At 43.6% G+C, this 25,731-nt stretch overlaps 1 protein-coding gene across 1 annotated transcript in view; it reads left to right on the top strand.

The window, feature by feature from the left end:
* The window catches only part of LOC120048273 (plectin-like), an 85,812-nt gene that overhangs the window by 40,285 nt on the left and 19,796 nt on the right, over positions 1–25,731 (top strand). Inside the window, exons 5-24 of the mRNA XM_038994118.1 lie at positions 3,677–3,766; positions 5,569–5,646; positions 5,864–5,956; positions 8,380–8,546; positions 14,860–14,975; positions 15,502–15,602; positions 16,317–16,436; positions 18,273–18,368; positions 18,595–18,722; positions 21,043–21,136; positions 21,622–21,776; positions 22,047–22,368; positions 22,619–22,696; positions 22,867–23,028; positions 23,233–23,337; positions 23,575–23,670; positions 23,815–23,940; positions 24,267–24,419; positions 24,647–24,804; positions 25,069–25,195. Of these exons, the coding sequence (XP_038850046.1) occupies positions 3,677–3,766; positions 5,569–5,646; positions 5,864–5,956; positions 8,380–8,546; positions 14,860–14,975; positions 15,502–15,602; positions 16,317–16,436; positions 18,273–18,368; positions 18,595–18,722; positions 21,043–21,136; positions 21,622–21,776; positions 22,047–22,368; positions 22,619–22,696; positions 22,867–23,028; positions 23,233–23,337; positions 23,575–23,670; positions 23,815–23,940; positions 24,267–24,419; positions 24,647–24,804; positions 25,069–25,195 (2,565 nt within the window). The remainder of the gene's footprint in view (positions 1–3,676; positions 3,767–5,568; positions 5,647–5,863; positions 5,957–8,379; positions 8,547–14,859; positions 14,976–15,501; positions 15,603–16,316; positions 16,437–18,272; positions 18,369–18,594; positions 18,723–21,042; positions 21,137–21,621; positions 21,777–22,046; positions 22,369–22,618; positions 22,697–22,866; positions 23,029–23,232; positions 23,338–23,574; positions 23,671–23,814; positions 23,941–24,266; positions 24,420–24,646; positions 24,805–25,068; positions 25,196–25,731) is intronic.

Genomic DNA, 25,731 nt, shown 5'->3' on the forward strand with positions numbered 1-25,731 from the left:
TGAAAGTGACATGCATTGGTCATACACAGACGTGCAACACAGATGTGCAACACACACACGCACACACACGCACACACACACACGCACACACACGCACACACACGCACACACACACACACACACACACACACACACACACACACACACACACACACACACACACACACACACACAAACAGAAAGGTTACTGGAAGTCATGAGTGTTTGGTTTCTAGCATGGTGTTTTGATGGAAGGTTTACCAGAAGACCAGTCTCTCTTCAACTGAGTGAGTTTGTAAATGGTGCTGTTGTCACCCTTCTCTTCCCACCTACCTCACCCCTGCCCCTTCCCTTAGGGCTGAAAGCCATTCAATTCACGAGGGGTCCTCTACAGAGGAGGGGGTGGGTTAACAAACCAAACAACTCACTCTGGAGTTTCTCATTAAAAATCAAAAAATTACCCCCACCACGACAGCCCCTCCCACTAGTACATGTATAAATACCCCCGCTTGCCCCGTGTCATAATTAATTTGACAAAATCCCACCGGTAACCCAACGTTTACAGCCCAAGCCATTAAGGGACTCGTCATAATTCTCCATTCTCCCTCAAAAGAAACAAACCCATTAATTTCCCCTCGAAAAAAAAAAGGAACAAAAATAGCTACACAAAATACTATTTTCCTTTCCATGCACAGTGTATGTGCGCCGTGCGGTGCGAACATACTCTGTTCCTGATATAACACACAAGCACACAGTCTTTTCGTTAAGTGTTTTATGTGAGTCACAGACATCTGGATTCGTTTTGCTCTTTGCCTCTGAAGCACCACATTCTGTTCTGGGCCCAAGGCCCGGTGGCTGCTGGCTGGGCCAACAGTAGCACATGCGCTACACAGACTGACTGTTGAGTCTGGGTGGCTGACTGCCTGCCCGCCCTTAGCTCTTTGCTAGTCAAGGTCCTTAAGTGCTCCTTACAGACATTATCTGAGGAATCAATCTGTGTCTCTTGTCTTCCCACTACCATTATGACAAAATGGTAGGCCTATGTGACAAGATTTGGATCTCATTTAATGTTTGACAAACTGCGATGACGGTACATTTTACCGTTAGAAAGTTTAGATTAAGTAGGCTATGTATTGACATGAAGTAAACAAGTGCCTAATTAAGAGCTTTCTAAGACAGAACTGTCTTCTTAGAAATGGTTTTATACCATACACAATATGTGGTATGCAATGCTTTGTTACAGAACTAGCCTAGTCGTTAAAATGAAATAGCAACCCAAGCAAAGTTTGAAAAACCATAATTGGAAACATCATGCAGGAGAATTTTTAATATAGCATTTTGCGGTAAAACGAAAGTGTTAATATTCTGTCCATGTGAAAGCCTGCTCTTCTGATGTTGAACTAATGTTGAACTAATGCGTTTCCAGTGGGCACGTACCGGGGTGGACCGTGAGGGGTTGTAAAAGGATATGGAATAACTTTCACTCGAGCATAAATCTTGTTGTGTGTCAACAAGGGTGGGAAGACCGAATGGAGGGTTTCTCAACCATTCATTTACGGTGTTATGTAAAAGGAAATCCACTGTAGTTTACATCATTCTGTAGATTTAATGCCCCGTTCACTTTTAGTGAAGTGTACAGACCAGAGAGACATAAAGTATCCCTATTTTCTTATACAATGACGTGTGTGTTTTTTTATAGGCGTTCAACCTTATAATAATACGTGTAACCCTAGGTTAACTGAAGGACGCATCACCTACAGTGTGTTTTGTAATGGGAAAGTGGAGTCTAGCGTGTGGTTTGTGATGGATGAGGGGTTTTCAGGTTCTGAGTTGACTGGCCTAAGGGTTTTAACCTTGATGTACTCACAATGAGGACACAATCAAATGGATCACTTGACTCGAGTTGACTGGAGTGCACATGACACCACATGATCACGTTGACTCAATCTGAGCTTCTTCAACGTGGGCTATTGTGTTTTGATGACAGACAGGGTTTAAGCATATGCTACAGGATAGCAGAGAGAGACTGGTGTAGCTACCATAGAGGAACCAATGAAAGAGAAGCATTTCACACTACAATTATACTTGTAGAATGCCTTCGAATTGAAGTTGGATATTGACTGATTTGAGGTAATTTGGCCGCATTGTCGTATTGTAGCCCCACGCAGTTGAACTGACGAAAAACACTTGAATGTTATGCGATCTTGTCCCATCAGTTCCAGACATACAACTTGTATAATATTGTTGAAGTTGGAGACTCTTAGTTGAAGTTGGACAATCTTCCGCGATTAATGTGTAAACAGGGATCCCTAGTGGCCATCATCAACCCACGCTGCATTTCAAACCACCACCGATGGAGTGTGAACACCACAGGTGGGCATGAGTGAGTTACTGTGTTCACACACAGGATTGTATTACTACTTATAACACACAGTGTTATATAAGTACTTACCATTGATGCCAGTAATAAATCAAGGTAGTGGGTGTTAAAACTTGCAGGGGCGAGACTTGCATACATACTTGCATACATACCATACCTGTACATACCTGTGCGAGGACAGAGCAACACACTGACGCAGTAGCAAGGCATTACATGCAATCTCCCAACATTAACCATGTCATAAAGCACTAATATTAGTAACCGTTTTGACCATTCTCTTTTATTCTATTCATCTAACCTTTTTAATTTTCTTTCACTAAAGCGCCGTTTGAATAATGAGTCATTATAATCTCAGACTCATATTCTCTTCCTCTTTCGGTCATTCTCCCTCTCTGTTCCCTTGTTCTCTCCGTCTCATCCCCCATCCACTCGTTCTCCTCCGTCCAGCATTGGAAAGCAGAGGTAGGTACCAGCTGCCTGCAAGCCTCAGCAGGAGGGCACTGTATGTGGGACACATTCTGATGAGCATGCAGCTCACTTTCTCCCCTTCCACCTGAACACTATCCACTCCCCACACCTATGCCATCGCTGTGAAAGTATGAGGAATTAAACTGATGGTGTCACACAGAAATAGGACTATGCCTTGTGGACTGTGGGCCACAAATCCCTCAGTTTCTCTCTTTCTAAGCTTACACCCTCTTCAGCTCACGATCACAGTTTATCTTTCTGACTGGAATTGATTATAGCATGCATGCAGTCCCAAGACTCACTGGAGTATCTGTTTTCATGTGCAGGTATCTGCCTGTGTTTGCACTGTTTATGTGTATGTGCGAACGATTTAGTTGTTTTTGACCGATGCGATTTGTTTTTTTAATGAAGACTCCTTGTCCTCCGTCCATCCATCATCTCTCAGTAGATGTGGCAGCTGCCAATTAGCAGGTGTCTGAGTGTCGAACGCAGGCTGATTGGTTGCCCGCAGCCATGCGTTCCTGTCCTTTGTACAGATGTACTGGTGGAGCGAGGGAGAGAGAGAGAGAGAGAGCTGCTGCTTTATAGCATGAGCCGCGTAGACTGATCTGAGAGGAGCTTGAACATTTTGTCTCGTTTTATACTGTAAAGATTGGTTGCTCTTTCCAAGGTTTACTGTGAGAGGACGATCCCCATGTCTATCAAATCAGAATCCTAACCAGATCCAGAATATCAAAACGTTATTACATCAATACTTCTAGGTATTGTGTCTAGGTGTCGCGCACACAAACAATGCATTGTGATGATAACCCTTGCCTTACATCTCTCCCTTCTCTTTCTGTTCCACAGTCACAGCGTCAGGTCACAGACCTGTATGAAGACCTGAGAGATGGACACAACCTGATCTCCCTCCTGGAGGTCCTCTCTGGGGAGACGCTGGTGAGTACTGCTGACTTCTGATTGGTGAATGGACTGACCTCGACCACTGATCCCGACTTCTGATTGGCAAATGGACTGACCTCGACCACTGATCCCGACTTCTGATTGGCTAATGGACTGACCTCGCCATCTGCGACCAACCTCGATCCAAGTCTAACCCTTATTTTTACCTACCTAATCCAAACCGGTATACCATCCCTGAAGCAAAGCAAAACATTAGCTAGACTTTCAAGTCGTAGCACAACCTAACAAGACAGTAACTGGAAAATAAACAAAGACCCATTAACTGTCAAAGACAACCCCTGCTTACCTACCTTTCATTCCAGTCCCCGGAAATGTTAACCATTTGTAGTTGTTTCGTTTAAAAAAAAATAAGTCAGTAAGTCAACACTGGATGCTTGCACATTATGATGATGCATTATAGGTTACTGCAGATCTCTCTGGATGCCTTGCACTCTGTCTCTGCTACAGTAGCTCATCGCTGCGCTGGCTCTGCTGGTCTCTGCTCATCTACCAGACGCCTCCATGGTCCTAACACATTAACCCCACTTTGGCTTCTCTTTTTGAACTGTGTGCTCCTGTCTGACCGTTCTCTGGTTCTCCTTCTCTGCTCCTCCCCTCTCATGTCCCCCTCTTTACCCCCCTACACTTCCCCCCCCCCTTTCCTGTATGCTGACCTTTGCCCTTTGGTCTATGCCTCCTCTCTTTGCACTGCTCTTTGCTGGGGCTAGGCAAGGGAGAGAGACGTGGTCAGGAACTTGCGGTTGGTGAGTGGGGTTTTCTATAACTCGGCCGCCATTTTCTTCTTCTACTTCATGTGGCTTGAGTCATCCATTACCCAGTGGCTCGGCTGTGCATGATGTCACTTGCTGTGCTTATGATTAAAAAAAAAATTCTCCCTTTGGGCATCACCTATTTATCATTGACAAGCTTGCAAAGTCTCAGAGGTGCATTAACCATTTCGCTGCTGGCTGTGAACAAAATACCCTCTGTTATTAATAGGTGCCATGGCTGAATGAAGGAAGGACATAATTGACTAACTACTTCATTGACTAGTCATTGATGCTATAACAATACTTGAAGCACTGGAAATGATCAGTTTGAAAATAACTTTGTTTCTGTTTAGCTCAATTACTAATGCTTATTACATAGCACAAATACAGTATTCTTTGGAAGTGGAAGTCTTCAGTTCATTGTTCTCCAATCAGAACACATGTATGAAGTGGTGACACAATTTAAAACCAACCAACCAACCAAAGATTCCTGTACCTAATAACTAATCATGTTATTGGCTCAGCCAATGCATGACTGATGCTCCCCCCCTTCACTCCACATATATCTCCTATTTACCTCTGTGTTTGTCTGTCGAAGGTGAAGAGCAGGTATGATGTCATTAATGTGGTTTTATAATGAGGGAAGTTGTACTTGGGGATCTGTGAGACACATCAGTTATTCATCGTATTCTTTGTCGTTCATCTTTTCCTTTGGAGGAAAATCGTGTGTACTCTTGTCATTGAGTCTACAATTTATTTCCCTTTTCCTGTTTGTTGGATATTGTCGTAGCTGCATCACATTTTTCTCTTCCGACGTAATGTCTCACTCGCATTTCTCCATGCCTCTTCTAAGGTAGCATGAACTCCTGTCCAGTCTGTTTCTAACCCCCGACCCGGTCTGTCTCTCTCTTTCTCTCTCTCTCTCTCTCTCTTTCTCTCTCTCTCTCTCTCTCTCTCTCTCTCTCTCTCGGTCTCCCCCTTCTTTGTCTCTCTCTCTGCCGTTCTCTCTCTTGCCCCCTCTCTCTCCAGCCCAGAGAGAAAGGACGCATGAGATTCCACAAGCTGCAGAATGTACAGATTGCACTGGACTTCCTCAAACACCGACAGGTAAGAGAAACAACAATTGAAATATAATAATGGAGATAATGTAACAAATGAGTTACCCTCTGAGTTTACTTCTCTTGTACTGTATTAAGATGACTTACTGTAAGTGACATGACTGAGACAAATATCTAAATGCATTGGAACAGGGTAATAATGTATTTACTATGATGTGAACAACTATACTTGTTAAGTCTCGCTCTTCTCTGTCGTCCAATCACAGGTCAAGCTGGTGAACATCAGAAACGATGACATTGCGGATGGCAACCCCAAGCTGACCCTTGGGCTGATATGGACCATCATCCTTCACTTCCAGGTGTCCTACTCTGTCAGTGTTGTGTTCCCATATCATATAGCTCCTCATCCTCCTATCCCCTTGGCTCTGATCCAAGCCAATCAGCAACAATCACAAATTGAACTCAATCCAATCATATTTGATCTCAATCACTCTAAATGTTACCACATCGCTTTCATAAAATCACATTGCTGTCAAATCTGTTATCAAATTATTATCAAATATATTTCAATCATAGCATTATTACAGTTTAATAATTATAATTATTTTAACAGAGGTGGAAAAAGTACCCAATTGTCATACTTGATGAAAAGTATAGATACCTTAATAGAAAGTTACTCAAGTAAAAGTGAAAGTCGGCCGGTAAAATACTACTTGAATAAAAGTCTAAAAGTATTTTGGTTTTAAATGTAAGTATCAAAAGTAAATGTAATTGCTAAAATATACTTAAGTATCAAAAGTAAAAGTAAGTCATTTAAAATTCCTTATATTAAGCAAAGCAGACTGCACAATTTTCGTTCTTTTAAAATGTATGGAAAGCCAGGGGCACACTCCCACACTCAGACATTATTTACAAAAGATGCATTTGTGTATAGTGAGTCCACCATGCCAGAGGCAGTAGGGATGACCACGTGTTCTCTTGATATGTGCTTGAATTTGACAATTTTCCTGGCCTGCTAAGCATTCAAAATGTAACTAGTGCTTTTAGTTGTCAGGGAAAATGTAGGAAGTAAAAAGTACAATATTTTCTTTAGGAATGTAGTGAAGTAAAAGTTGTCAAAAATAAAAATAATAAAGTAAAGTACAGATACCCCCAAAAACGACTTAAGTAGTACATTCAAGTATTTTTTCTTATGTACTTCACACCACTGCTTTTTTTCACAACTTTTAACCAAAATCAAATGACATGGTGACATTTTTTGTTGATTTCACATTGAATTCACCTTAGTTGACAACTCAAACAATTGTAAATCAAACACTAGAAGTTGAACTGACGTCTGTGCCCAGTGGGTATACTCTACACCAGTCTTACTGCACAATTTCAATAATAATTTCAAATACTTTAGCTAGGCTTGATTGAGTTTGCCTGGCATAATGGAACCAATACAATAGTCAAACCCTGCCCAACTGGCACTCCAGGAAGGCTTAAGTAAACATGAAAAGTATTTGAAAGATGTCAAATAGTATTTGAACCCAGGTCTGTGTGGGACCTATTTTCCGATGAAGGCAGAGGAAATAAAAGAACATTGTGTCCTGCAAACTATTCTCCAAGGTAGCATTGACTATTGGTTCCATTAAACCAGGTAGTCTCAATCAAGCCTAGCTAAATTATTATAAATGATTTCAAATAGTATTTGAAAACAGGTCTGATACCTCCCTTACTTGCTATTGTTGTGCTGTAAAACCTTTGTGAAATAACACATGGACTTTCTATAACACTACATTATTTGATTAAAGAATGGCTGGCACTGCCAGTTAAAATGGAGCTATACGCCCACGTGGCAGCCTTGGTTGAGCAGGGCACAAGAAGAGATGTTGGTTGTGAAGTAAGACTGGTGTAGGGTATACCCACTGGGCACAGACATCAGTTCAACTTCTAGTTTTGTTTTACATTTACATTGGTTTACTGTACTCCATGTACTGCGTTGGATAGAGAGGGGTATCTCCCATTTCTCAGAAGGAGAAAAAAACAGCAGGGCCGGAGCCTGGTGAGTCATCATAGGCATTCTCCTCTTCTTCAGAGCGGTGAGGTTTAGGGTGGGGCCATCGAGGGTGGATTGGATCCCGAGGAGAACACACACACACACACACACTTACAGTATACACACACACACACACACCGACTACAGAAAGAGACCAGTAGGCAGAGCATTTGGTAAATGAGCGGTCTTTTGGCAAGAACAGAGATTACCCTCTGAGCCTCTGGTGACTGTGACTCATTTAATTTCCAATCCAGCCCAAATAAAGTCCTGCCACATTAGCCAATGGTGTGTGTTCCCGCACTGGACCAGATAGTGCTTAAGTTGTGTCTTGAGACCCAAAGCAGGAGCAGTCTCCGCCAGCCATCCCTCCCACCTACCCAATGACCTAGGAATTGAGATCTAGTTTGGCTGTTCCCTTTGATGTCACATATGTACTATTGATGACAGAGTTGCCACCCCTGTCTGAAAAACAGTGTTTTTTTCTTGTTTTCCACCACAGATCATTGAGGTAGACAAACCTGATTCATATTGAACCAGAATATCATGTGATTGAATCAAACACCATCCATTACAATGCATAATCAATTTTCTCAAATAGATACTATCTTTATTGTTTCAAACTATCTCCCTCTGCCACCATGACAAGCAGGGTTGGGGTCAATTCCATATCAATTCATTCAATCCAGGAAGTAAGCTGAAATTCAATTTTCTATTCCAAATCTATCTATCCTCCCCTGTTAGATCTCGGACATCCAGGTGAATGGCCAGTCAGACAACATGACGGCCAAGGAGAAGCTGCTGATGTGGTCCCAGCGCATGGTGGAGGGCTACCAGGGCATCCGTTGTGACAACTTCACCACCAGCTGGAGGGACGGCAAGCTCTTCAGCGCCGTCATCCACAAACACCAGTAAGTGGTCCTCTGTAGGTCAGTTGGTAGAATATGCTGCTTGTAATGCCAGGATACTGGGTTCGATTCCCGGGACCACCTGTACGTAAAATGTATGCACGCGTGATTGGCGAAAGGGTCTGCTAAATGGCATATATTGTTATTATTTGGCGGTCGACACCTCAAGCCACAATACGTAGTGTAAAATTGACAGTATTTAATCGCTGTACCCAGAACCAAATTTTGGATAAAGTATGTCAAAAGAGACTATACTGCACCTGATGTTCAGATACTGGCGAACATCTTTGGATTGGAACATCAGAATGTTACACGTAAGCCCCGCTGTCGCCCCCAAATGTAGCCATTTCAGGTTTATTCTTAAAGGTGAGATTAACCCCAAAAATAGTACCCCAAATGTACCCCTCAGTAGACTGTACCCACTCATGTTATTACCCACAGTAAGTGGCACTATTAGGTGTTAATATGTCTTGTCCTAGCGTCTCCGGTAGTGCTAAGCTATATGCAACGGGGTTGTCATGACACATCGCACTTACGTTTTATTTGATGTGAAGCAGATAGGGCAGGAATGGGACATATTGTAAAATGTCAAATTGTAGTGTGTGCCATGCTAGTTCTGACTAGTCCTTCAAATTATTATTATTTTATCACAAGGTCATACATAAGGTAATATATAGGTACAATCATTGGTAGGTATGCTTGGTAGAAGAGCTGCTTCAAATGTACAATATAAATAGCTAGCTTCTTGACCATTAGTATCTAAATGACCAGTAATTCATAGTGGTATTTTTCTCTTTTACATGTGTCCAAATCCCTCCCCAATCACCCTGGGCAATATTTTTTAAATATTCTTTTAATCTATTTGTATCCTCGTATTGATGTTCACATCATATTTAAATATACACTACAGTTGAAATCGGAAGTTTACATACACTTAGGTTGGAGTCATTAATATTCGTTTTTCAACCACTCCACACATGTTTTGTTAACAAACTATAGTTTTGGCAAGTCGGTTAGGACATCTACTTTGTGCATGACACAAGTAATTGTTAAAACAATTGTTTACAGACTGATTATTTAACTTATAATTCATTGTATCACAATTCCAGTGGGTCAGAAGTTTGCATACACTAAGTTGACTGTGCCTTTAAACAGCTTGGAAAATTCCAGAAAACTATGTCATGGCTTTAGAAGCTTTTGACAGGCTAATTGACATCATTTGAGTCAATTAGAGGTGTACCTGTGGATGTATTTCAAGGCCTACCTTCAAACTCTGTGCCTCTTTCCTTGACATCATGGGAAAATCAAAAGAAATCAACCAAGACCTGAAGAAAAAAATTGTGGACCTCCACAAGTCTGGTTCATCCTTGGGAGCAATTTCCAAACACCTGAAGGTACCACGTTCATATGTACAAACAATAGTACGCAAGTATTAACACCATGGGATCACGCAGCCGTCATACCGCTCAGGAAGGAGACGCGTTCTGTCTCCTAGAGATGAACGTACTTTGGTGCGAAAAGTGCAAATCAATCCCAGAACAACAGCAAAGGACCTTGTGAAGATGCTGGAGGAAACAGGTCCAATATCGACATAACCTGAAAGGCCACTCAGCAAGGAAGAAGCCACTGCTCCAAAACCACCATAAAAAAGCCAGACTACGGTTTGCAACTGCACATGGGGACAAAAATCGTACCTTTTGAAATAAAAATAGAACTGTTTGGCCATAATGACCATCGTTATGTGTGGAGGAAAAAGAGGGAGGCTTGCAAGCCGAAGAACACCATCCCAACCGTGAAGCACGGGGGTGGCAGCATCATGTTGTGGGGGTGCTTTGCTGCAGGAGGGACTGGTGCACTTCACAAAATAGATGGCATCATGAGGATGGAAAATTATGTGGATATATTGAAGCAACATCTCAAGACATCGGTCAGAAAGTTAATGCTTGGTTGCAAATGGGTCTTCCAAATGGACAATGACCACAAGCATACTTCCGAAGTTGTGGCAAAATGGCTTAAAGCCCTGACCTCAATCCCATAGAAAAATTGTGGGCAGAACTGAAAAAGCGTGTGCGAGCAAGGAGGCCTACAAACCTGACTCAGGTACACCAGCTCTGTCAGGAGGAATGGGCCAAAATTCATCCAACTTATTGTGGGAAGCTTGTGGAAGGCTACCCGAAACGTTTGACCCAATTTAAATAATTTAATGGCAATGCTACCAAATACTAATTGAGTGTATATAAACTTCTGACCCACTGGGAATGTGATGAAAAAAACTAAATGAAATAAATCATTCTCTCTGCTATTATTCTGACATTTCAAATTCTTAAAATAAAGTGGTTATCCTAACTGACCTAAGACAGGGAATTTTTACTAGGATTAAATGTCAGGAATTGTGAAAAACTAAGTTTAAATGTATTTGACTAAGGTATGTAACCTTCCGACTTCAACTGTACATCTACAAAAGTATGTGGACACCTCGTCAAATTAGTGGATTCGGATATTTCAGCCACACCCGTTGCTGATAGGTGTATAAAATCGAGCACACCGCCATGCAATCTCCATAGACAAACATTGGCAGTAGAATAGCCTTACTGAAGAGCTCAGTGACTTTCAACCTGGTACTGTCACAGGATGCCACCTTTCCAACAAGTCAGTTCGTCAAATTTCTGCCCTGCTAGAGCTGCCCCGGTCAATTGTAAGTGTTTTTATTGTGAAATGGAAACGTCTAGGAGCAACAACGGCTCAGCTGTGAAGTGGTAGGCCACACAAGCTCACAGAACGGTATCGCGGGGTGCTAAAGCGTGTAGCATGTAAAAATCGCCTGTCTTCGGTTTCAACACTTACTACCAAGTTCCAAACTGCCTCTGGAAGCAACATATGCCCAAGAACTGTTCATCGGGACCTTCATAAAATGGGTTTCCATGGCCGAGCAGCCGCACACAAGCCTAAGATCACCATGCACAATGCCAAGCATCGACTAGAGAGATATAAAGCTTTACACCGCTGGAGTGGTGTAAAGCTCGCCGCCATTAGACTCTGGAGTAGTGGAAACGCGTTCTTTGGAGTGATGAATCATGCTTCACCATCTGGCAGTCCGGCGGACGAATGTGGGTTTGGCGGATGCCAGGAGAAAGCTACCTGCCCCAATGCATAGTGCCAACTGTAAAGTTTGGTGGAGGAGGCATAATGGTCTGGGGCTGTTTTTCATGGTTCGGGCTAGGCCCTTTAGTTCCAGTGAAGGTTAAATGTTAACGCTACAGCATACAATGACATTCTAGACGATTTTGTGCTTCCATATTTGTGGCAACATTTTGGGGAAGTCCCTTTCCTGTTTCAGTATGACAATACCCCCGTGCACAAAGCGAGGTCCATACAGAAATGGTTTGTCGAGATTGGTGTGGAAGAACTTGACTGCCCTGCACAGGGCCCTGACCTCAACCCCATCGAACACCTCTGGGATGAATTGGAACACATACTGCGAGCCAGGCCTAATGGCCCAAAATCAGTGCCTGACCTCACTAATGGTCTTGTGGTTGAATGGAAGCAAGTCCCCACAGCAATGTTCCATAATCTAGTGGAAAGCCTTCCCAGAAGAGTGGGGGCTGTTATAGCAGCAAAGGGGGGACCAACTCCATATTAATTTCCATGATTTTGGAATGAGCTGTCTGACGAGCAGATGTCCACATAATTTTGGTAATGTAGTGTATATCTAGTACAAATGTAAACTCAGGTACATAATCAATCAGACACTAGTTTCAACAAAAGAGAGAGAAGTTGTCCATGTCTTATAAAATAAGTTTGTGTGTCCACTTAGTGTTTATTTCTCAGTTCTGACTAGTCCTGAGGTAAATTACATTTTTATTCTAACTCTGTAGTTGTTCAATCTCCTCTCCTGGCCGTACTTGATCGTACAGGTTTCAGGCAGCTCTAATAAGACATTTCTTTGAACTTGTCAGTGCTCTGGGCTTGGAATACCACAGGTATGTGTTGTCTCAGATGGATACAGGTACTGGCACTGATTTGAGCACTTACTGTGTATGCTGTTATTATTATGTTATTAGACTCACTAATATGCGTTCAGGTGGAGAGGGTGTTGTCTGAGGCACCTGGGTGGTGTAGAATTGGGAAAGATGGGTTTGTTTACTTATCCTTTCATAAGAAACTATTTTTCTAGGGAGCCCTGGACTAGAGGACTGACTAGATGAGTTCTCAGTGAATCATTCCTGTTAGTATTACAATGGCCTTAGAGCTGCTTTAGTCACTGTTGAAGCATACAGTTACATATAGACATGAATATGAGAGTGGATGAGTGGAGACATGTCTGTGGTCTCTCAAAGTTGAGGCGGAGTCCTGAAAAGTCAGAGACAGCCACATTATCTGTAAATAATAGTGTTTTCCAGCACATAACATGTAATGAAAGCAGCACCCTGCACATCCCCAGGGAGTCTGAATGAATCATGAGAGCGACTGAAAGAGGGACATGTGATGAGGGAAATCTGGGTAAATACCCAGCAAGGTGTGGCACTAAAGGAAGGAAGAAAGAGAGGCCCACAGGGCAGGTTCAATCAAAGCTGTGCGTGTACCTGCAAAGTTGAGCTACACCCTGCTCTCTCTCACAGAGAGCGAGAGAGAGAGATAGAGAGAACACTTTTTAAGTTGTGAGTGTCACCTAAGGCAGTCTATTTACTAGCTGATTTTCATACGGAGAGAGGTGCGTCACTGTAACACTCCTAATCAAACGACGAGCACCGCAGAGTTACTTTTTGCACAGCCTACAGTCGGCACTATCCACCAATTTGCGGCACTTTTTTAAAACCACTTATTTGGAGGATTGAATGTTGTTGTCACCCTGGGAACTAAGGACCTTACGTTGGACTGGTGAAAGTTACAGTTGATATCGGGGGAGCTGTTTTGGATAGACAGGGCTGAGGTTGGGAGGTCAGGTCAGGAGGGGATGACAGCAGTTAGTCTCCTAGTGGTACCGAGATGTTTCTTCTCTCACGGAGAGGGTTGAGCACTCCTTGTAACCTCAACATGAAGATCGTGAAGACGTCTTATTGAAGACGTCAACGCTCGGGTGGGATTTACCTGCACATTCTGCAGACTTGGACCCGGCTGTTTCCTGAACAAACGCCAAACCATCACAAGGAAGCTTGTTAAAATGATTGGAGCAGCAAGCCTTTTGGAATTGGAAGCTCACTGTTAAGTGCAACGTTTTCACTTGCCACTGGAAGAGTACGAAACACCTAGCCAGCTAGCTCTCCGTTTTGGGGAGACTACAACTCCCAGAAGGCACCATGATGTCGAGTCTGAAGAGGAAGCTGTCCTTGAAGTCCAGGAAGAGGACTGGCAGGTCGTCCAGCAAGCTCACAGGCCTGGTCAGCTCATTGGAAGACCGTGTGGTCATGCAGTGTGACGATATCCTCTCAGAAGGCTCCTCCTGCGACTCGGGCCAGGGCTCCCACAGCTCAGTGGCCCACTCCAGCTGCGACTCCCACTCAGGGGACCATGAGCTGGGCCAGGGGACAGGGCTGGGACATGACTGGAGCCCTCACAGCCTCCGGGGAGGGGAGGGGAGGCTGGTCAGCCCCAGTAGGGTAGAAGGGAGGCCCCCCAGGCCACGGCAGCAGCTCTCTCTTAGGGAGGTGCAGTGCCTGGAATCAGCCCCAAGCCCTGGGGACTACTACGCTGTCCGCTCCACCTATCACGTCAAATCGCTGTACGGATCTGCTCTAAGCTTCTCTCTTATTTGTCTTGGGCTTTACTTTCGGAGTACATCAGAATAATGTGAACGTATTGTAAAGAGAGAATGATTATACTGTGCCATAAAATAGCTCTAAACAGTGACGTTTTTACTTAATGGATGCAATGAAAAATGAATTAGAGGGAACTTTTGTTACCGATAAAAAAAATTATAATGTTGACATTGGTCAAGAATTGAATTTGAGTAACAAAACAGTATGATTTGAATGTTTCCCTATGGCTATTTTCTGTTCACTTGCTATCCTCTCCGTGGTGCAGACGAGTGTAACGGGGAGCGAGTGTAGGTGCTTATCTAATTTGAAATATGGCTGCCCTGGTTGTCTGCTGCAGCCGCATGTAACATTCCGTTCATATATAGATGCCAAGCACCTCAGGGGAGGCAGGTGTTTACTGCAGATTTATGACATACAGACGTGCCATTTTTATTTTTAGGGCAAGTGATATGTAGGTATGAATTATCAGTATCTGCCCGGCCAGTCGTTATACCCTCCTCACCTGTCTACACTGCCTTTACACCAATCATGACGGATGTCCCTTGGTTCTGTCTCCTCAGGCCTAGACTCATTGACATGAGTAAGGTGTACCGCCAGACCAACGTGCAGAACCTGGAGTACGCCTTCAACGTGGCAGAGACAGACCTGGGCGTGACACGCCTGTTGGATCCAGAGGGTAAGACTGCACAGAGATCCTCCAGTACATGTACATGTGATGACGGCTGACCTCAACACCAGGGGTGGAATCACAGGTGCACACTGCATCAAAATGTTTCGCAACGGAAAACGTTTTTTCCCGACGAAAACAGTAGGTTCTATTCGGCAAATTCCCTCCCCATTTCGTTGTTTGCTTCTGTTTTGTTCCTAGCGAATGCACCCCAAGTTTTCCGCCCACGTCCCACCTAACTTTGTACTTTTGATATTTAATGGAGGAAGAGTCAGGGGTGAGAGACTCCAGATGGAACTTGAAGAACTTGGAAATATAAACCATACCCCCCCTTCTCCAAATCCACCATGAACATGATCTAAGTGTATAACTGATGTTTACAATCATCTTCACATACCAAATAATGACTGGGTACACTTAACTTTTTGTTATACAATGAACCTCAAAGTACTTAATTCCGTTTTTGGTATTTGCAGCGTCTCCATTCCTCTTTTGCTGGGAAAAAAAATCTATAAACACACAATTATTTCCCCAGATGTTGACGTACCGCACCCTGATGAGAAGTCCATCATCACCTACGTGTCATCACTGTATGATGCCATGCCCCGGGATGTCCAGGATGGAATCCAGGCTAACGTGAGTGTATTTCTGACCACCGCTGATCTCTGATCACTTCATTCTTTTTACAAGATTGTCCCTAAACCTGATATACTCACAAACTGGACATACCTTATGTCCGAGACTCAGATTGATACATTCAAAAAGGGGCACGCTAAGCCACTGTTATTGCATTCAACTCTACTTTCAATGAGAGTGAATTCCCGAGGACCCCCCTGGATTACACAGGCTTGTGACAGTCTGAACATGTCATTTGTTTTGTTTGTGACACTGACGTCCAGAGTCGCTTCAGTTTGGAACCGCGGTGGAAGTCCTGTGATCCTTAATGGAGCTGCAGGAAATGAGCTGTGTTGACCTCAAAGAACTTTCTACCCAATAAACACCCTCTCACACCACAGCATGATCCCAGCACACAGAAGAGCCATGTTGGAAAAGCAAAATGGTGTACTGTATTGTATTGCCAAAACAGATTTTAGTGTGCCATTTGTACTCCAATGATAACTAAACATATAATGAACGTGAGTAAAGGAGGGAACTTTTGTTTATTGCACATGTGTGTACATATGCACGTGCGCACACACACACACTACTTTCTCTCTCTCTGTTGACACCTAATTGAGTGAGGGTGGTGTGTGAGCAGGCGAGTTATCATGGCTCTCCAGGAGAAGGCTCTTGCTGTCTGTTGTTAAACCCTGTTATTGTCTGCTGTTTCCTGCTGTGTCTGTGTTACAGGAGCTGGAGCTGCGCTGGACAGAGTACTATGAGCTGGTCACTATCATTCGGCAGTGGATAAGCCACCATGTCGTTATCTTCGGGGAGAGGAGGTTCCCAGGCAGCTATGAGGAGATAGAGGTGAGTCTCCTACCTGGACAGTTACTAGTAGCGCTGTTGTGACTGGGATTGGAATGCTACTTGTGGCTGGTCATATAAAGCAGTATTGCTAAACATAGGAGCGTGTATACTGGAGCTTGGATACTGAATATACTGTATGTGTTTCTGTGTCTATATATCAGGGTCTGTAGCTAAGGCATTTTTCTTATTGCTGTGAATTATGTTTATTACATTTCTCCACACACACACCTTCATTTATTTCCGGTTACCATAAGCCTATTCAGAGATGCCTTACATGATCAAATCGTTCTGGAGATTAGTTTCTCTGAGCTCTTACTGATATGTATGCACACATGCATCAACAGAAGCCGCGCACTCCTGAGACGCGTGGTCGTTAAATAGTTAAGCCATTGAGACCAAGCGGGTTGCTCTGCCATTTGATACCACATCAAACCGAGCAATTACAGTGTGTGTCCAGTCTAGAGATTGCGGGCATCGTGTGACATCTGGGTGGATGGCGGAGGAACTGAGAAAAGCTGACCTGAAGGCAAACATTATTCTACCTAAACCTCAGTGGAATCTTCCGTACTGCCCCTCCCCGTTCCCTGGCTAGCTCTGAATCGTCAAATGTTGCGTGACTGCAACTTTCTCTGTGGAGACAAAAGGGACTGTCAGATAAAAGCTAGGTCAGCTAAGTGCTCCTATTGGATAATGTATACAACATTCACGAACCTATCAGTGTCTGTAATCCGTTTCCAAATCTTGTACAGCACATACACAGGAATTGTACGGTAAAACAGAGGAGGACGCACTTCTGTGTCCAACTTCCTTTATCAACTCGAACACCTATCATAATGGGTTTAACGTGCTCACACCTCCTTTTCATCCGATGTAATGGCATGATCGGAATGAGCAGTACAAGGCTGGGTATATTGTGCTTCAAGGTAGTCTAGTTCCAAGATCTCTTTTCCTAGAAAATGGTTCCCAAAATATAGGCATAAGCAGTATCTCGAGAAGTCTCCTATTTGTTTCTATTTGTGTTGATATGCCATCTGTGTCTTCTAATAAGGCATCTGACTTTTCTATGTATTCTTTTCAACAGCCCTTATCTTTGTTAGCGTGAGTCTTTGTTTGGGAAGGCGTCAAAATAAGCGGGTTAACCACTTTAGTGATCCAGTACCATATTGGATTTAGATAATCCCATTTTTAATGGCCAATTGAAAAGGTCACGCTCTCTGTGTTTGTATGTGAATTACGGACATTGGAACATGTTATAAAGCTACAAGGTTACAATCCTTTCTCAAGTAACTCCCACTGTGAGAATGTAAACATGTCAACTAACTCATCAAGAGCTGTAGTTTTACACTTCACTGCTTTAGCAAATCAGAATCATCACCTAGACTCGAGCAGTTTGGTTAAGAACTGCTGTTGTGGTTGGGGTCAATTCCATTTCAAATGGAATTTCAGTTTACTTTCTGAATTGAATGTCTTGAAATAGAATTGTCCTCCACCCTGTTTAGTGTTATGTAGCGTTTAAAAAGGAAGCAGGATGGATTGATTCACTAGCTAGTAAGGTAGGTTGCCTTGCGGTTAGAGCGTTGGGCCAGGAACCGAAAGGTCGCTGGTTCGAATACCTGAGCCGACAATGTGAAAAATCTGCTGACGTGTCCTTGAGCAAGGCACTTAACACTAATTAGCTCCAGGGATGCCGTACTACTATAGCTGACCCTGTAAAACAACAGATTTCACTACACATTCTTTATTTTTTTTAATATATATACGCAAATGTCCCCCTTGTGACCGTTCGTTCGAGAACGTTAGGAAAATGTTCTCCTTCATTCTGTCTCTCTCTTTCAGATCCTGTGGCGTCAGTTCTTGAAGTTCAAAGAGACAGAACTGCCTGCAAAGGAGGCCGACAAGCACCGTTCCAAACTCATCTACCAGTCCTTTGAGGTTAGCCATGCACAGAGCTTCTATTCTATTATTTTCTATTCTGTTTGCATTCTAGTCTATTCGATTAATTCTATTCTATTGTATTCAATTGTACTCTACTCTATCGGATCCCATTCCATTATACTGTAGTCAGTTTTTTGACAGATTGATATAGATAGATAAAGATGGTTGTCTGATTTGTGGCTAGAGGTCTAACACTTATTATTTTACACCACCCCCTCTACAGAGTGCAGTGCATGCTGGACAGGTCAAGGTCCCTCCAGGCTACCATCCCATTGATGTGGAGAAGGAATGGGGCCGTCTGCACGTGTCCATCCTAGAGAGAGAACGACTGCTCAGGATAGAGTTTGAGAGGTGAGTGAGTGAAGCTGTGTGGTGGATATCAATGTCTGGCCATATTATTCCTGATTACACGATTCCATCAATCCTCATCTGGGTCTACACTGAACAAAAATATAAACGCAACATGTAAAGTCTTGGTGCCATGTTTCATGAACTGAAATAAAAGATCCCAGAAATATTCCATATACACAAAGTGTATTTCTCTCAAATCTTGTGCACAAATTCATTTATATCCCTGTTAGTGGGGATGCCAAGATAACCCATCCACCTGACAGGTGGAATCTGATTAAACACCATGATCATTACACAGGTGCACCTTGTGCTGGGGACAATAAAAGGGCACTCTAAAAGGTGTAGTTTTGTCACAAATCTCAATACCACAGATGTCTAAAGTTTTGAGGGAGTGTGCAATTGGTATGCTGACTTCATGAATGTCCACCAGAGCTGTGAATGTTCATTTCTTTATCATAAGCCGCCTCCAACGTAATTTAAAGTATTTGGCAGTGGGTCCTACCGGCCACACAACCGCAGACCACGTGTATGGCGCCGTGTGGGCGAGCGGTTTTCTGATATCAACGTTGTGAACAGAGTGCCCCATGGGGGTGGTGGGGTTATGGTGTGGGCAGGCATAAGCTACGGACAACGAACACAATTGCATTTTATCGATGGCAGTTTGAATGCACAAACATCTCATGACGAGATCCTAAGGCCCATTTTAAGGTCAATTTTTTTAAAGGTATCTGTTACCAACAGATGCGTATCTGTACTCTGTCATGTGAAATCCATAGATTAGGCCCTAATGGATTTATTATTTCAATTGACTGATTTCCTCATATGAACTGTAACTCAGTAAATCAGTTAAACTGTTGCTTGCTGCGTTTATATTTTTGTTTAGTGTATATCTACTCTCTTCAAGTAACCTTGTTAGTTTCTGCCTGTTTTGTTAGAAAATAATCGGTCTTCATGTTACAAAATGGGAAGAATATGTTATTGTTCGACACAAGACAGGTCATTGATTCATTGGTCTGTGTGAGAGAATCCTGGATAACTAACTCCATTAGTCGATTAAACCCAGTTTTCCTTGGTTGCACTGCTCTGGGGCCTTGTTTAGGCTGGTTTGTCTACAGCCAGCTCCTCTTGAACAGTAATGCCATTGGCACGCCCGAGGTTTGCTATCTATGATGCCGTAGGGGTTCGGACACTGTCCTGCCTGATTTCTCTAAGCTCTTCAGGGATGACTTCATGCGTCTTGACTTTAGATGGACGTTTCCACTAGTTGGTTAGAATATCAGACCGCTGACGAGTGCAATTTACTTACAGCGAATGAATCGTGATTCATATGAAAACCACAGAAAGTGACGGATGGATTCTTATCAAACACATTCTATCGGACCATTTCCTTGTAGTTACATGTGCCGTTTAAAACGCTGCAAGAACAACATCTGAGGCGAAGTAACGCACAGTAATTATATTACCCCGAATTCGGAGACTCCATATCCAGATGTTATGATTGAATCATGTTTTCCCTCTGCAATGAAAGGATTGCAAAGAAAGACATCCTCTGTTCACAAGGGCCAAGTCTTGTACAGAGCGATTTTATTTGTACAAAATGCATTCTTGCAACTTAAGCAGATATGATTATCTGTCAGAAGACATCAAATACCAATATTATCAATATCATAAGGCTAGATGGCTGGAGTGGTGTTGTGTTGCAAGTTGTCTTGAAATGGGCTGGTCCACTGTCATAAGACAGCCGTGTTTGCTGGGTCCATGTTCAGTATAATGGGCAGTTCTCGTTTGCTCATCAGTTCATCAGACTGGACAGTGCTCTATCTGGGCAGCCTTATTCATGAACTGGGATGAGAAAAGGCTGAACAAGCACAGCAGAAATGTGCCTTACACAACGCAGCAGGCAGTTGTTGTCCCTGCCAAGATGGGAGAGAATTCCCATGACACGATGGGGCTGTGTTAAGAAGAGCCACCTCTCTACCTGGGACTTTAAAAGGGAGAGCATAAGGACAAGAGTATGGCATTTGTGACGGACCCTTATAGAGTAGAGTACCTGCTGCATTCAAAGAGGCTGTAAGTGTCTTGTTCTGGACTTTCAGTGATTGCGCTGTTGTGGGTAATTGTGTTACTATGTTATGACGTTTGTAGTTGTGGCCAAGCAAGGAATATGTTACATTTGATACTTGATATTCTTAAACGTGACATAAAATATTTTCGTTTTTCTGTTCATTCGTTCACTTTTAGCATGGTACAGAAGTGAAATTCTATACCAGGTCAGTGTTTTGTCCAGATCGGTGTTAATGCTCCTCTTCTCTTCCCTCAGGCTAGAGAGACTCCAGAGGATTGTCAGTAAAGTACAGATGGAGTCAGGTGTGTGTGAGGAGCAGCTCAACCAGCTGGAGACACTGCTGCAGACGGTGAGTCTTGGACCACTGACACTCTGACTGTACAGCGAGGAGGCCTGAGGCTGGGACTGAGGCTGGGACTGAGGCTGGGACTGAGGCTGGGACAAACTAAGGACAGCCATTGTCCTCAATTATGTAAAGTTGCTATAGGCCAGTGATGTTCTAACTGGAGTCATATGCTCCAGTTAGAAAATCATTAGCTGTATGTTTACTACCTCATTCAAAACCAATGTGTCCAGTCATCACCAGTGAAAATTCTCCAATCAGAACGGTATTCCCTCTCCTGTCATACAACAGCGTGAGGTGGGCTGGATAAGTACAGTCTCACAGAACAAAATGAAGATCTGAACTACTTCCAACAACTTTGGCAAGCCATGAAATCCTTCAAGTGGAGGAAGCATTACTTGTCTGTCAATCATAGAAACCCTTTACCTTCTCTGTCTCACGAAAGCTCATAGGTTAATGACATTAATATTGGGATGCCCTCCTCCCTCTAGGACATCCGTCTCCTGAGTGCAGGGAAGCCGGCTCAGCACACTGCCGAGATGGAGCGGGACCTGGACAAGGCAGACGGCATGATCCGCCTGCTCTTCAACGACGTGCAGCTGCTCAAAGATGGACGCCACCTGCAGGCCGAGCAGATGTACCGCAGGTGTGTTGGCCGTGTCAGTTTCTCACAAAATGGATAATAAAGTATCTATGTTCTATTTGATTCTATTATATTATATACATCGATCGATTACAACAATTTGCTTTGTTAGGATAGAAACAATTTTCTCAAAATTATAAATGATATCCTCTCCCCCTCTAGTCATGAACGCTGATTGAAACCTAAGCTTGTTGCGTAACCATAGTCATGTAACTGAAGAAAATGTGTTACAGGACAGAACACTTACCTGTCAAATGCGTGTCATCCCCACAGGGTATACCGCCTTCACGAGCGTCTTGTGAACCTGCGCACCGATTACAACCTGCGTCTCAAGTCGCAGGTGACGTCCACCCAGATGCTCCAGACCCAGACCATCCAGCAGTCGTCCTCCAGGGTGCGTCCTGAGATGGACGAGGTGACCCTGCGCTACGCCCAGGACCTGCTGACCTGGGTGGAGGAGAGTCAGAGGCGGATTGACGAGGCCGAGTGGGGCTCGGACCTGCCCACCGTGGAGTCTCAGCTGGGCAGCCACCGGGGCCTGCACCAGACCGTGGAGGACTTCCGCTCCAAGATCGAACGGGCCAAGGCTGACGAGGTACTAGACCTTAAAGGGGCAAAGGTGAAATATGTTTTAGTGGGGTGTTATAATAACTTTGTTTCATAGACTCTCCATATCTCCGTATATTTCCATATCACTTTGAATGAGTTGACATCATGTTCTTTTGTATTCGATCCGAGGGAATGGAGACAGTACATACGTTCATTACCAACCTCAAGTGCTAGATCCTCTCTATCTGACTGTGACATTACATCGATGTGGCCTGTGTGTCTCTTGTGTCCCTCAGAGCCAGCTATCCCCAGTCAGTAAGGGGACATACAGTCAATACCTGGGCAAACTGGACCTTCAGTATGCCAAGCTGCTAGTAAGATCTTTATTCAGAAGCATTCTTTTGGGTTAAATGTAATATTTTTGGGTAAAGAAGCTGTTATGGCCAACTACCACCAGGATTAGTAATAATTTGTATTCTCATAAATGCACACACAGTATGTAATTTAATCTATATCTTCCCTCTTTCATCGCTCTCTCTCCTAGAACTCCTCCAAGTCTCGTCTGCGTAACCTGGACTCGCTCTATGTGTTCGTCAGCGCGGCAACCAAGGAGCTGATGTGGCTCAACGACAAAGAGGAGGAGGAGGTCAACTACGACTGGAGCGACCGCAACACCAACATGACTGCCAAGAAAGACAACTACTCGGTAGGTCTAACCGCCCACTCAGAAAACCATATACATAACTTGACAAATATATCAGAAATGCTGTTAAGACAGCTTGGTTGCTCAAATGCACAGAAGCATAGAAAAAGATTGAATAGATCATACAGTATTTCTAAACTCTGGAGTAGTGTTCATCTGAATGTAAGGCTGTTGATAGCTCATTGATAGCTCATCTTCATTCGGAAGGGTCTGATGCGTGAGCTGGAGCTGAGAGAGAAAAAGGTCAACGACATCCAGGCCACAGGAGACAAGATGCTGAAGGAGGGCCACCCCGGCAAGAAGACAGTGGAGGTGAGCACAGCACTACCCCCTAGTGGTCTCCATGTGCAATAACAGGGTAAACCTGGATGTATGCATTAGTACACAGAACTGCATACCATAGTAGATTGTTTTGCAACTGAAAACAAGCATGTCTTATTGGACAAGTTCAGGTAGTCCCTCCGTGTTTCAGTCTGTTTTACCCCGCTTGGTGCCTAATGAACACGACCCTGTTTTGCCCAACTCTTGATGTCCCCCTTTAATTTCCAGGCCTTCACAGCAGCCCTGCAGACTCAGTGGAGCTGGATCCTCCAGCTGTGTTGTTGCATCGAGGCTCACCTCAAAGAGAACACAGCGTACTACCAGGTTTGGATGTTCAGAATAATTTTCCAATTAAGAATGGCTCGTAAACCTGCATGGTTCCATAAGTAATAGTTCCAAACACAATTGTTGATGTTCTCATTGATTGTTCAAACACACATGCCCTTATCCTCTTGTGATTCTTCGCAGTTCTTCTCGGACGTGAAAGAGGCTGAGGAGAGGATGAAGAAGATGCAGGAGATGATGAAGAAGAAGTACAGCTGTGATCGCTCCACTACGGCCACGCGACTAGAGGACTTGCTGCAGGATGCTATGGTGCGTAGCCTACTACACAGCTGGACTGTGTATGGATGCCTGTGCTCACATAAAACGTGAGGTCACCTAGCTCTGGGACCCATATTCATAAATCGTAAGAGTAGGACTGCTGATCTAGAATAAGGTCTGTTTTTTATATATAATGAATGGAAAGGGGTTACATGATCCTAGATCAGTACTCGTACTCTGAGATACTTCATGAATATGGGCCCTCGTCATAGGCAGAATTTTAGTCGCTCAAATGCAGAGAAAGCAAACCAGGAAACCTCTTATCTTTTTGTTCCATCTTTTTCGGGAGATTTTGAATTATTTCCCTTCTTCACCAGGAGGAGAAGGAGCAGCTAAATGAGTTTAAGACTCACGTGGCCGGCCTGAACAAGAGGGCCAAGACCATAATCCAGTTGAAGCCCCGTAACCCCACCAAGTCCATCAAGGGTAAACTGCCCATCCAGGCCGTGTGTGACTTCAAACAGATGGAGGTAAGCATATCGTCTTTATCATCACATTTTGAAGGTATCGGGTGTAGGAATAACGCTCTACCTATAGGTAGAGGAAGTAGAGACTTACTTTTCATTTGTTTGTTTCGTTCATCACTCGTTTCCCCCCCCCCCATTCATTCATTCTTCCTGGTTCATTCATTCATGCTGGTCTAGCCATCCACCATCCATGGACTGTAACGTCTCATGGACTCTGTCTCTCTGTGCAGATCACCGTCCATAAGGGTGAGGAGTGTGCTCTCATCAACAACTCCCCACAGCCCAACAAGTGGAAGGTCCTGAACCGCTCAGGCATTGAGGCGGTGGTGCCTTCAGTCTGCTTCCTGGTTCCACCTGTCAACAAGGAGGCTATGGACAGTGTGTCCAGGTGAGACTCTTACATCAATACACGGTGCTCTCCATCAATGGATCACGCAGAGCCCATTTTTTAAATTATTATTATTTTATTTTTTTTGCCACGTCCCATATCTGTTTGCGCTGTCTTCCCTGACAATGACCATAGGAGTTGGCAAGATGATACAAACAGATCTGGGACCAGGCTGGTTTTTCGTAACCTAGCCATGAACAAACTCTGGGCCCTAGTTATATTTGTTTACAGTACAGTAACACTTCCTTCTGTCTCCTTCCTCAGTCTGGACTCTGGACACCAGTCGATGCTGATCCTGTGGCAGAGAATGCATGTGGACATGAAGAGCATGCTTTCCTGGCAGTACCTGACGAGAGACATCACACAGATACGTACCTGGAACATCACCATGGTAAACACTAGTCATCTGTGTTTTTGTTTATCTTAAAACAAAAATGTAGAAAGATATATAGTAATTAGAATAGTTTGACATTAGTTAACTGTTTGAAGTTTAGACTTGTACTCTTTTAAGTTAAAATTGATCCTCACAGACAGTCAATCAAGTGACCCCTGTGATAGGGAGTCAAGTGGTCACCCTGTTTGTGTTACTGTAAGTGTACTGAATTGAATGGGGAGATTTCCCATACCATTGTTGCTTTACGGTGAGGTTGAGTCTCGAGCTCTGTTATTTATAGAGCAGACCATGTAAACATGGTCAAGTGTTTTATTGAGTTGGAAAACCTCATGGGTTTCCAAATGGAATTATCGTCGGGGAAAGTTCTTATACTGTTACGACAGTAAGGAGCAGTGCCTACCGAAGCGTTTGCATTAGGTGACAAACAAACTAAAAGCCTTGATTGTATTGTAGATTTGATTTTATAGAATGTAACCACCTAAAACAGCGTGTGATACAAGCAGGGTACATGGACAGAATGACAGTGACAAATT

The sequence above is a fragment of the Salvelinus namaycush genome, chromosome 5, assembly GCF_016432855.1.
Source record: "Salvelinus namaycush isolate Seneca chromosome 5, SaNama_1.0, whole genome shotgun sequence".
Lineage (NCBI taxonomy): Eukaryota > Metazoa > Chordata > Actinopteri > Salmoniformes > Salmonidae > Salvelinus > Salvelinus namaycush.